Consider the following 12357-nt stretch of genomic DNA (forward strand, 5'->3'; position numbering starts at 1 on the left):
TTTGACTTAACTTTTCTGCTATTCATTCATGTTGCATTTTGTGAATTGATAAAAATAAACTATTACTTCTATTTTTGAAAGCATTCTTACTTTGCAGCATTTTTGCACACCAGCCTAAAACTTTTGCATGGTATTGTATATTTATTTTTTGAAGCATATTACATGAAAGAATAATATATAGATATCACTGTTTATGATTTATGTGGTGTGAGCTCACCAATTCCACCACAAGATGCTGAGTATCTAGTCTGACGTTGAATAAAAGTATTGGGGGAATACCGGGATGAACTGGCTGATGTCTGGTTTCTGTGTGTACATTACACAGATAAATGTGATATCCTGTGTACAGATCTTACAAGTCTTTACGCTGGAGGAGGAGCATCCCTGCTCATCTGCATATCCCCGCCCCGGCCCCTCATTAAAGTCCCAGTCACTCTGACGCCTCTCACTGGGATCCCCGCCTTATCTGCATACCCCCGCCATAGTCTCTCTGACGCCTCTCACTGATGTCAGAGGATCCCACCTCATTTGCATATCCCCGCCTCACACGTTCGCTAGTTCCAAGCCTTTCTGACTCACTAGTATTAGAGGATTCCGCTTCATCTGCATGTCCCCGCCCTGCGCCCTCATTAAAGGTCCCAGTCCCTGTGACGCCGCTCACACAGTCCTGCACGTAGCCTCTCTATACTGCTGCCTGGCCGAAGCTGTCCTGGAAGGGGGTGATCGCTAGTGACTATAGCCGGGGAATGAGTCAGAGGATTGGATTGCTTTGTCCCCCTGCAACCTGGGAGACCATCTGCTATTCTGTATTTCTAATTATTATTAGAACCCACTGTACTCGGCCAGCTGCAGAACTTTGTCCCAGAAGTGTGAGTAGGTCGGTATGAGAAATCAGCAGGCTCCTATAATCAGAGAGAATGTTTTCTACCCTGAAATAGAGCCCCTGTGCAGCCACAACGCAGCTAGTGCCAGATACTTACCTGGGAAAGGCGACATGTGCATCATCGCTGCTGGCAGAGGTCCAGCAACCAGCCCCAGCACTCACCTGCAGGACCCTGCACCCAGCCACCCGGAGGGACAGCAGGATTACACCAGAGGTGAGCAATAATGCACTGTAATCATGTGTCACTCAATGCATGTAATGCTTGCACCAAGTCAGCATAAGTTACAAAGTTTTCCATGTGAATGATGGGATGGTAGAGTATGTTACATGTGAATGATGGGATGGCAGTGCATGTTACATGTATGGGTCATTGCCCACTTAAGTCTATAGTCTTTACAGTTATTGTGGAACTGCAAATGTCAGCATGCCTTGACATCAGCTATGGCACTTCATATAATGCTCCACAGTGCCATTCAAGGGGGATAAAATTGTCAACAAACCTATAAGCACAGGCCGATACAGTATATAAAGTATAGATAGATAATTACAGTGAGCAGGCAGCATAGTTATGTAGAGAAGACAAAGGGCAGAGGACCCTGCTCGTGGCAGCTTACAATCTTTAGGGGATATGAGTGGGCACAGGAGAGTGCAGAGATTGCATAGGTTTGTAGTTCCAGAAGAACAGAGAAGTCCTAAATTGCTGATCCCTTACGCCTCTTTTCTGCAGCAATCTGTGGTTTACCAGCCGTGGTGGGACTATAAGTCCCAGCTTGCACTGTCAAACTGAGGCAGAGCTTAGAAAAGCTTAGTCCATTCTGGCTGTGACTTTTAAGGGGCCTATCCACTAGGCGACCTGAAAAACTTAGGGGTCTATTTACTAAGTAGTGTTAGGAGACATAGTAAAAAGTTATAAGGTGCCAGCAAATCGGCTCCTAATTGTCATCTCACAGGCTGTGTTTGAAAAATGACAGATAGGAGCTGATTGGCTGGCACCTTATCACTGTTCACTCAGTCTCCTAACACTACTTAGTAAATAGACCCCCTGAATGTCTAGCGTTCAGAGAAGGTCACCGCGGTGCCCTCACTGAACGGCATTCACTGAACGTCATTCAGTGCAGGAGTCCGACCTCCTATCTCTGAACATGCCGAACCTGATGAGCATTGTCAGGTTGACGGGCATGTTCAGTAGTCGGGGTCGGCAAGGACCCAGCGTGCACGCGCATCGCTGGTCCTTGCCGGCTATCCATTACACAACTTTGTGAACAGTGCAACCAAAACCTCCTGGTTTTGGTTGGATTGTTCACAAAGTCGTGTAATGGATAGTAGGCCCCTTTAGTTCCACTACTGCCAGGTGGTATTAGGAGTTTAGGCACTCTGTATATTTATTATTATTGTTATGTATTATTATTATTTTTCATTTGTAGATTGTAAGCTTGCAACAGGGCCCTCTTTGTCTGTCTGTTATTACCCAGTCTTCTTTTATTACTGTTTTGTTACCAGTTGTAAAACGCAACGGAATATGCTGCCGCTATACAAGTAACTGTTAATAATGGTGTACAATCGGGAAGCCGGCTGCTGGAATCCCGTCAGCCGGCTTTCCGACTCCTTTATCCCGGCGTGGGATAAATGACCGGCGTCTATATCTAAAAGTCTGTCATTTCCCCGATGCCGGGAGACTGGCGCCCGGCATCCCGATCGAAGGGATGCTGGGCGCCGCGAGCGGACAGCCGTAGGGGGTGGGAGGGTTAGGTTTAGGGCACCCAGGGGGGACTTAGGATTAGGCACCCCCCGGGATGGTTAGGGTTAGGCTAGGGGGATGGAGGGTTAGGGTTAGGCACACCCGGGGGGGATTTAGATTTAGGCAGTGGGGAAGGGGGGGTTAGGGTTAGGCACTTAGAGGGGGGACTAGGGTTAGGCACTTGTGGGGGAGGTTAGGGGGCACCCCTAATTAGGGTTAGGGGGTTAGGTTAGTTTATACTTACCTTAGGGACGATCAGGATTTCCAGCGCTGTCGGGCTTCCGCTCCTGGGAACTCTGCTTTTGTCGGCCAGGCGTGCCGGGAATCGAACCGCCATGCGGCCGGCGGTATTTCATACCGATTCCTTTAATAATAATAATAATAATAATTGTTCAATTGAATTAACAAGCAATTCTACTCCTGAAGAGAAACAGGGAACTGCATTTGTCCCTAAAGCCTGGGAGCTGCTATGGGATGTACACAACGTGACACACTGCCGGCCACTACATAACCATTCATGACAATCTCATCTGTTCCTTGCACTCTTTGTGAATCAGCATTAGAGAGTTCTGGCTGCATTGGTCGGCTGTTCTGATGGACACCCAGGTGGAGGGGGGCGTGGAGTGTAATGGAGAAGAGCAGACAGGTAGATTGGAAGCGTTTGCTCAGCGTGTAGGAATGCAGGGGTTGTTTGGCTGCTATATGGAATTTTCTGGAATTTCAAATATGTCTCTCTGGGGCTAGGCTTGGACAATCCTCTATTAAGTCACATCTATATTATTGGTTATGCAAAATCTGGACGCATCTAAATGTACCACAACAAAGTCAATATAACACATCACTATTCAGGGGTACGGGATCCCGACGTGGACATCCCAACTGGGTTGCAATCAGACACAACCACGTAAGTATATTAACCCTACCCCTAAACCTAACCCTTCCCTCCCGCAGCTGAAACCTATCCCTCCCCCTGCAGCATAAACCTAACACCCCCTCCCCCCCCTGCACCCTATCCCTAACCCTCCCCGTAGTGCCCGACCCTAACCCTCCCCCTAACCCCAGTATTTACCGTCGGGATGTTGGCGCTGGGATTCTGACTGGTGTCGGGAGTCTAGCACCAGCATTCTGAGCGTCGGCCTCCAGTCAGTCAGGATGATAACTACATTCCCTATTCGGGTCTAGGAACAACAATATTTATTTTGCTCCACCACACTTTGAATTAAAGTCGCTTAGACACAGTGGATGCAGTGATTATTAGTCTCATGAACGTCTATTAGTTCTCAAGGACCCAGTGACGTTTGCTGACATCCTGCATTTCCATTGGCTTAGCTCACAAACTGGCAGGAATTGGCCTGCTAAAGGTATTTGGGGTTTTTAAATGGTTTCGCCAGGTGCTTTTATGCGTCTTTGAAAATGTGGTGAAGAATAGCATTTAGCAATATTTTTTTTGGAAAACAACTAATCCCATCAAATTTGGGGTACATGAAAATGGGTGCAAGCATATTTTGAAATCCCTAAAGTGAACTTTAAAAATTCTTCAAAAATCCACATGCCGCAAACCAACCACGACCAAAAAACCACCTGCCGCATACTTGGGGATCCTCCCTGAGTCTATTTTGCTAGTTTTTAAGTTTGTCCCCCAACTTTTTTTTTCGCCCCCAAACTAAACCACTTTTTTTGGGGTGTCCTATGCTACTTTTCAAAAAAATTTGACACCGATAACTTTTAGGGGACATTCCAAGGGGCACAGGGTACTTTTTTACGTCTGCACCCCAAAACCCCAATTCTGCACTTTTTTCAACCCCTATTATATGGTGAAAAGTTATCCCCGTTTTTTGACAAAGACTTTTCGCACCTGCAAAAAGTCTTTGAAATTGCATATGGAGAAAAGTGAAAATGACGTCATCATTTGACGTCTTTTCACAGCCTAATTAAATATGGCCCATAGGATGTTCATACATTGGCTACATATGTGGGCCTAGAAGCCAGCCTAGGAGTGCGAGGGGGAGGTGGCTATACCAAGGCCTGATAGGGAGGCACGGCCATGCACCCAAGATGGCATAGCCGCGTTAAGTTCCCGGAGCCTGAAAAATCCTTTGTTGGCCCAGAGCACCCCCAATATTTGTTCTGCTACCAGGTACAGACTAAAATTCGGCTCAGCATTTTTTCTGTTCATGGGAAAATGGGCATAGCCTCGCAGCACATCCTGTCTAAGCATGCCAGCTGAGCAGAGCGACGGAGGCGGAGATGCTCCGCCAAATCTTCAGACAGACGGACCATCCCTTCTGGCTTTTTCCAGATGGCCAGACCGGTCGTGGCAGCCACTAACCCTGTCTACGCATTCCATTTTTTAGTTTAGGGGGATTAACGTGGGAGCCCCCCAAACATTTAAAAAAATTGGATTGAATGTGGTTAGATTCAGGATTACACTTGGGCCAAGTGACCGGATCCTAAAACACCTTTTATAAACAGTCCAGTTAAAGATATAACAATAGCAAAGTTCTAAATCAGGTCACGCAGGTCTATGAAAGATCCATGTGACCTGAATGTGTACTTTACTATTGTTATTCCATTACACAGAGAGACAGATTTTCCATTAGGCAACCCAGATGCCTGCTTAGGGCCAAGTGGTCACAGAGGGGTCCAGATATCTCTAATCTGCTATGTATGCCTTTTGTCTATACAAATTGAGAGGCCCCAAGTCAGTGTCCCGTCTAGGGCCCCAGGAGATCTTCATCAGACTTTAATTGCTTTAATATACAGCTGACACCTCTCCTTCTGCTACTAAAGGACGTTTTTATCATTAAACATTGCATTACATTACATCACAATGACATTGCTGTGACAATGCTCTGTCACTTCATTCCTATCTCATTACACTCTTGGTCCTACGCCTGGGGAAGAGAGGTGACCACTAGGATGATGACAGCAGAAAGCCTGCTGGAACAACTGTCAGCCAGTTTGCAGTATAAACCATTTTTAAGTATAAGGAGGTTAGTCTGAATCAGCTGAAAGTGACATGTCTGCTGCTGTACATCTCAATAACCCCTAGAAATTTAAATTATGGGGACCTAGTAGAGAACTGGGTGACAAGTATCGGTAACCTTTGTTTTTTTTATAATTATGTTAATATATTTTTTCCTACATACTGTTTTTAGTTTTGCAATATGTTTTGATTCGTTTTACAGATCAGCCGTATTGTCATTGCTGCAATGTTGACGTCTAAGGGCCTGATTCAGAGCCGCTCGTAAGCGGCCGCTCGTTCGCTCTGAGCGATGCTTGCCCAACTGCGCATGCGTACGGATCGTTATACGCATGCGCGAACCAGTCAGTGCGGCCGAAATTCATGTGCTCGCAAAATAGCGAATGCCTGATAATTTGAGTGACAGAAAGAGGCGTATGTGGGTGGTTACAGGGGAAGGTGCTTGAAAACGGGGAGTGGAGATCCGATCGCAGGCGTGCTTAAAGGTCAAAACGGGCGTTTTATGGGTGTGCATAATTAAAACAGCAGCGTCAGTGTGCACGTCACTGGGTTATTTTATAGCCAGAACTGCTCGCAAAATTGTGGTAGCAAAAACCAACCACAAGAATAGCGAGCAGCTCATACCCTGGTCGATGTACTCGATGAATCTAATAAATAGCGGACATGACGTAGGATGCGAGCGGCCAGGGGGCGTAGTTTCCCAAAAAACGACCCCAGGTTTTGTTCGCTCGTTCAGACCTAGAGGCGCGAACAGACCGCAAAGAGCGAACGGTTCATTTGAATAGCCACCCCTTTCTTTTGAACGAACGAGCGCAAATAGCGACCGGCTCTGAATCAGGCCATAAATCTCCCAGATTTTATTTACATTTTTTTTTTTTTTTTTAGATAATAGAAAATCATTATTTTTTTTTTTTTACTGTATAGTAATTATGGTGATTAGTGTTAATTAATAATCAAATTTAGACATGCTTTACTTTTCTACAGTAACACTCCTGCATGTTTAAGTGTTGTTGCTAATTAGAATAAATCTATTGTTTAAAATAAATAAAAAAATTAAATAAATAAAGTAACAAGACCACACACTTGAGCTTTAATGCTGTGATGTATATTGAAACTAACAGGTGGAAGTAACAGGCCGCAGCTGACATGTGACATTTTGTTTGTAATGTGTTAATGGCTTCTGGTGTCAACACAAGTTTGTCGTCAGTTAGTAAGAATGGTGAAACCTCCTTCCAGTCCGTCTATGTGCAGGAATTTAAAGTGACACGTCCCCACGGTTTTTCCATTGATGTCGCAAAAACATCCCCTTTTTTTATTAGTAATTGAATGAGACTTGTGTTAAATGTTTGTTTTGAAGTATTGTATTGTACTGTTACGTTACTGAAAAAAATACCTGTTTTAAATAATATTTACATGTCTCATTGGTCTGCTTTGGCATGCAGAAGAAAGCAGTATTTCAGCATTTTTGTCATGACGATGTGTCATCTTTCACTGAAGTCTAAACTGATAATCAAACCTGCTAGCTCTATCCATTTCCCAATGCCATAATATCTCTGTTTTTCCCATTTATGTTCTGATTTCTACAACCAAGCTGAAATAAATAATTATTTATACAGCCTGGTTATTGCAGCAATTAGAAAATTAATGGTAATTAACGGTCAATGCATCTTAGGTGCAAATAAATAAAAGAATACGACGAAAACAAGGAGCAGTTTGCTCCTGGAACAAACCATGTTGCACTGCAATGGTTGCAAATGCATTTTTTGTGTATGCAGGGTAAATACTGTCTGCTTTTGCATGTAGCAAATAAATACTAGACAGGTTGTTTTTTTTTTTTTTTAAAGTGAAATTTAGAATTCAGCTAGGAAACACCTCTTCCCAATTTTAACTTTCTGTGCTCATTTTGGGGGTGAGTTGGACGGATCTGAAGGTACAGACGGATTTCACGATATCTAGTTGACTGCACATGCGTCTAAAGCTGGCCATACACGGTGGGATCCAACATATCGGGCGGTCCACACTGACGGTACGATCGGGTGGCCGACCGGCCGATATGCCGGCTCCACCCTCCCCCACCCACATAGCGCTGCATGGGATCGCACATCCCATCCCCTGATCGACTGAACCTGCAGTAAGATCTGGGGGTCCGTTGTACGTTCCCACAGGTGCACGCTCTGTCCGATATCATTCCCACACACGGTACGATAGAGCAGCCAATTCGTACCAATCCGTCGGATCGGCTGCTTTATCCCACCGTGTATGGGCACCTTTAGTCTGAAAACGTGTGCATGCACCGCTCGATGTGCCCGAAATTAGTTGCGTCTGTGTCCAACATAAAGTTAACATAGACTAACATCGAGTGGGCGGCGAGTATTTATGTACTGAACGGCTGTGTCTGATGGCAGGTTCGGGGGCATGCAGCCTGACTTCTGTGCCTGTTTCAGGTGGCTCTCTTGCACCCAGCATGAAGCTCGTGCAAATCCAGATAATTAACCATGACAGCTATGGCCTGGATGCACAAATACAGTGGACAGTGCAATTGGGACACATGAAATCCAACAAATACATACATAGATGGACAAATATCTGAATTATCATATCTTAGGCAGCGGGGGCTGGAAGCAACTTCGGATGCTGCTTTTCCCGAATCAGAATCTCCCCCCTTAAATCTGCCCCACCTGCAGTTCAACATAGTTTTGCCAAGGTGCAAATGGCTCCTTGTTTTCATTTGCACCTAAAGCTGAGTACACACTTGTCGAAATATCGTTTGTTCGATCGGCAAACGATATATCACGAGTGCATAGGCAGGCCGCATTGGCGCCGTTCAGTCATATCAGGTCGGCCCTGCAGCACAGCCGATATACTGTATCTGAAAGATATATCGGTGCGACCCGCCGACCCCTCCCATACACTAGCTGCAGGGACCGCTGACATCACAACTTGGCCAGCAAATTTAAATACCCGTTGAGTTGTGATGTCAGCCCAGACATATCGATTGGTAAGTCTGTACAGCTTGCAAATTGGCCACTCAGAAGTCGGATTGGTCTACTGCCTGATCCATCGTTCTAGTGTGTCTCCAGCATTATTCTGAATCAAGCCCTTAGTTGTTTTTTTTTTTTTAATACAAATTGTTACAGTGAAATCAGTGGGAAGAGTGGGGCTGCATATTATCACAACATGTGCTAATTCAGGTTAATAATCCTTCACTATACACTGGCAAAAATCATAATATATCACACACGTTTAAATTAAATGGTTTTGCCATACCTCCCGAATGATCCAATTTCAGGGGAACAGTCTCACTTTTTGGGCGCTGCCCCAGCAGTGTGTGACTGCGTGCCGTCGGCGGGAGGGGGGATGGGGCGACACCGACACTGCAGTTAATGGATTTTTGCTCCAGCCTTGCATCCACCTTTAGGCGCCTATTCATTATGTTAATTAACAGGTGGGGGGGGGGGGGGCGAAAAATCCTAAGAGTAAGGGCTAAATAGTCTGTGTTACATAAGAGCATAGTGCTAAGGTGTGAAATATTTCAAGTGCTGGGGGAATAACCTGTTACTTCAGCTGAGAAATTAAAAGGTTAACATACTACGGAATTGTGAATCCTAATAAAACTTTTACTACTTGGCAGCACCTGGCGCCATTGCTGGCGGGAAACGGGGCTCCCTGCTGTATCTTAGGAGACGGTATGTTCTGACCAGGTCATCTTGGCTGTGTATCAATGGTTTAGGGGCACACTTACTACAGGCATATAACTTTCTCATGAGCTTAGAGCCAAGAAGAATTACTGGCAGGCTGACCTTACTGTGGATTCTGTTTATCTTGAGAGCCTTCCCCGTGACCCACACCTAAACTACACAGTGCTTTATTTTTCTTAGCATTGCTAGTGATAATGTTTGTGATAATAGTGTGACCCTTTCATCTGTCCGTACTGCAATCCATATCCAGTGCACATAAATTATAATGCTTTTTTGATCAGGAATTCAGGTGTGAGAGCTTCTAATCATTTCTAAGCTTAGATACCAAGTGGCTGTTCTAAAAGATACATTACCAACTAAATGTTAATTGTTACTAACTTGCTCCTTACCCTTCCCGGAGATTTGCTTTAAGCTGGTCACTCATGCTTCTATATTGACCATTTAACCCAGGGATGTGGAACCTTTGTTCTGCCGAGGGCCATTTTGATATATAGAACATTATTCGCGGGCTTATTTGCAGGCCACACCCCCTCTCCGCATGATGTTACAAGGGGCGGCGCCACAATTGCTGGTGATTACAGCAATGCCTGGAGCATCCTGAGGATGCTCCGGGGAGCTGTAAGGGCAGCGGTGTGACCGTATCAAGCATCCTAAGGACACTAAAGGCAGAACTGTTGCATAGATTCTGGCTGCAGGTGTCATTCTAGGCACCCTGCTAGCCAGATGAGGCTAGCAGAGAAAAGCTCAGATTGCCAGACCAAATTACTCCGAAGGCCTTATAGGGCCCCCAGGCCTGAGGTTCCCCATCCCTGATTTAACCCAATAGTGCAGGTTCTGTGGCTATAAAATGGACCACTGCTTGGTAATATTGAGTTTGAAATGAATGACGTTATCGTTGGACAGTAGCGGACTGTCCAGTGTGTGCAGTCATCTTCTGGCCATTAGGGATGGCCACCGTAAAACGATCTGGTGGTGCTGTTTTTCCCATGCAATGGTGGGATTGCCCAGGTTACTACCATTGTATACTTTTTTCAATGTGTGGTGATGTAATACAGCACAGGGAGAAACACTGACCCGGCGCCAAAGCTCTTTTGCGCTTCTGCAGCCCAGCAATGTCGTCTGTGTAGCTACACGCCTACAGCCTCAATGGTTTAAACCAGTGTTTCCCAAACTCATTCCTCAGGGAGCACTAACAGTGCATGTTTTCCAGGTCTCCTCACAGTATCACAAGTGCAATATAATAATTTGTTCCACTTGTGGATCTTGTAAAATGTGTCAGTCAGTAATGAATACACCTGTGCACCAATTAGGAAATATTTAAACCATGCATTGTTAGTGCTCTCTGAGCAATGAGTTTGGCAAACACTGGTGTAAACCATCAAATAGTTTAGAAGCGATGGTCACATACCATCGAAAGGTGTTATCCCATGGTGGAAGTGCCCTAACAAATACATTATGCCCTTCTTTTGGACATCCCTACTGATCACAAGTGAGCCTGAAAAATATTGTGCTGCGCAGCCATTGAGCTCATTGTATTGATAACATCTTTGGATGCTGACCATACTGCTGCTTAGTACAAATGTGGTTAAATCTTGTGTTACACTGTCATGCCTCGTAGGGATCCGGTCAAAATGCCGACAGTTGGGATGCTGGCGCTTAGAATGTCATTGCTGGAATCCCGACACCTGTCAATATTCCTGCGCCAGCATCCTGACGGTAAGTATTAGGGTTAGCCACTAGGGGGAGGGTTAGGATTAGCCACTAGGGGGTGGGTTAGGGCTAGGCACTAGGGGGAGGGTTAGGGTTAGGCACTAGGGGGAGGGTCAGGGTTAGGCACTAAGGGGGGGGGGTTAGGTTTGGAATGCAGGGAGGGGGAGGTTATGTTTAGGCATCGGGGAGGGAAGGTTAAGGTTAGAGAGAGGGGGAGGGTTAGGCTACTGACCAACAAGTGGTGGGATACCAGCATCGGGATTCTGACCGCCGGGATCCCGTACCCACCTGCCTTGTGCCATGATATAATAGGTTGACATACTACCCCTATGTATTGCTGAGTTAGGGGAAGATGTTTCAAACCTTCTAAAGAGAAGAAGTGGAGAAGTAGTCCATTGTAACCAATCAGCATGTAGCTATCATTTATAGCACATCTGTAAAATGGCAGATGCTGATTGGTTGCTATGTGTAACTTCTCCACTTTATCTCTTAACAAGGTTTGATACATCTCCCCCGCTGTCGTTAAATGTAGTATTATTAGTAATATTATAAAAACGTAATTTTAGCTGAAAAATATATACAAAATAAAATTGTACATGAATTTACTGTGATTTGGGTAATCATATAGTTAATAATGATTGGATATCTCATATTAATTTGTTTCTTTTATTTAATAATAATGATTGGATATCTCATATTAATTTGTTACTTATATTTAATAATAATTAGTGGATATCTCATTAAATAAAAGTAACATTAATAATAATGATTGGATATCTCATATTAATGTGTTACTTTTATTTAATAATAATAATAATTGGCTATTTCATATTAATTTGTTACTTTTATTTAAAAAAAGACCTGGTTTTTCAAAAAGCTGCTCTAAAGGCTAATTTAAAAATGTTATCCAGCTGAGACCTTCGTTAATAAATCGCTAGATCTCGGTGTATTGAACTAATTTTCTTCCTGACTGAAACGTTCACTTCAGTTTTGTTAAAACATGGACACAGTCCAATGATCAGTATCTGCGATTTAGTTATTCCTATGTCGACCGAACAACACATTCATTCTCTCCAAGTCTGTCTGTTGGGGATTTACTCACACACTGCAGGGCGATTCCGCACAGCGCTGGCTGAATAGTTTTACTTTTCTAGAATTGGACAATATTCTCTTTTGAATTCCTCGGCTGCTTTTGTGCCGCCGACTTGGCAGCCGTCCTGGTCAGCTAAATTTAATTTTATATTTGTATGTGTTTTATTGTAATGATAAAGAAAAGTTTAATGGGTGTGACCCTGTTGTGCATGTTTTTTATTGTACTGATTTTCAAAGAAAGGGTAACATATAT

At 44.4% G+C, this 12357-nt stretch overlaps 1 protein-coding gene across 3 annotated transcripts in view; it reads left to right on the plus strand.

Annotated features, from left to right (window-relative positions):
- The first annotated feature begins 660 nt into the window (after positions 1 to 660).
- Positions 661 to 12357, plus strand: part of RANBP3L (RAN binding protein 3 like) — a 53932-nt gene continuing 42235 nt past the window's right edge. For all 3 annotated transcript variants that reach the window (XR_015869854.1, XM_088447776.1, XM_088447777.1), the window contains exon 1: positions 661 to 1097. Coding sequence is in view for 2 of the 3 variants with exons in the window: in XM_088447776.1 (XP_088303902.1) it covers positions 884 to 1097 (214 nt within the window). In the remaining variant the exon portion in view is untranslated. The remainder of the gene's footprint in view (positions 1098 to 12357) is intronic.

Source organism: Taudactylus pleione, unplaced genomic scaffold, assembly GCF_031769625.1.
Source record: "Taudactylus pleione unplaced genomic scaffold, aTauple2 ptg000438l, whole genome shotgun sequence".
Lineage (NCBI taxonomy): Eukaryota > Metazoa > Chordata > Amphibia > Anura > Myobatrachidae > Taudactylus > Taudactylus pleione.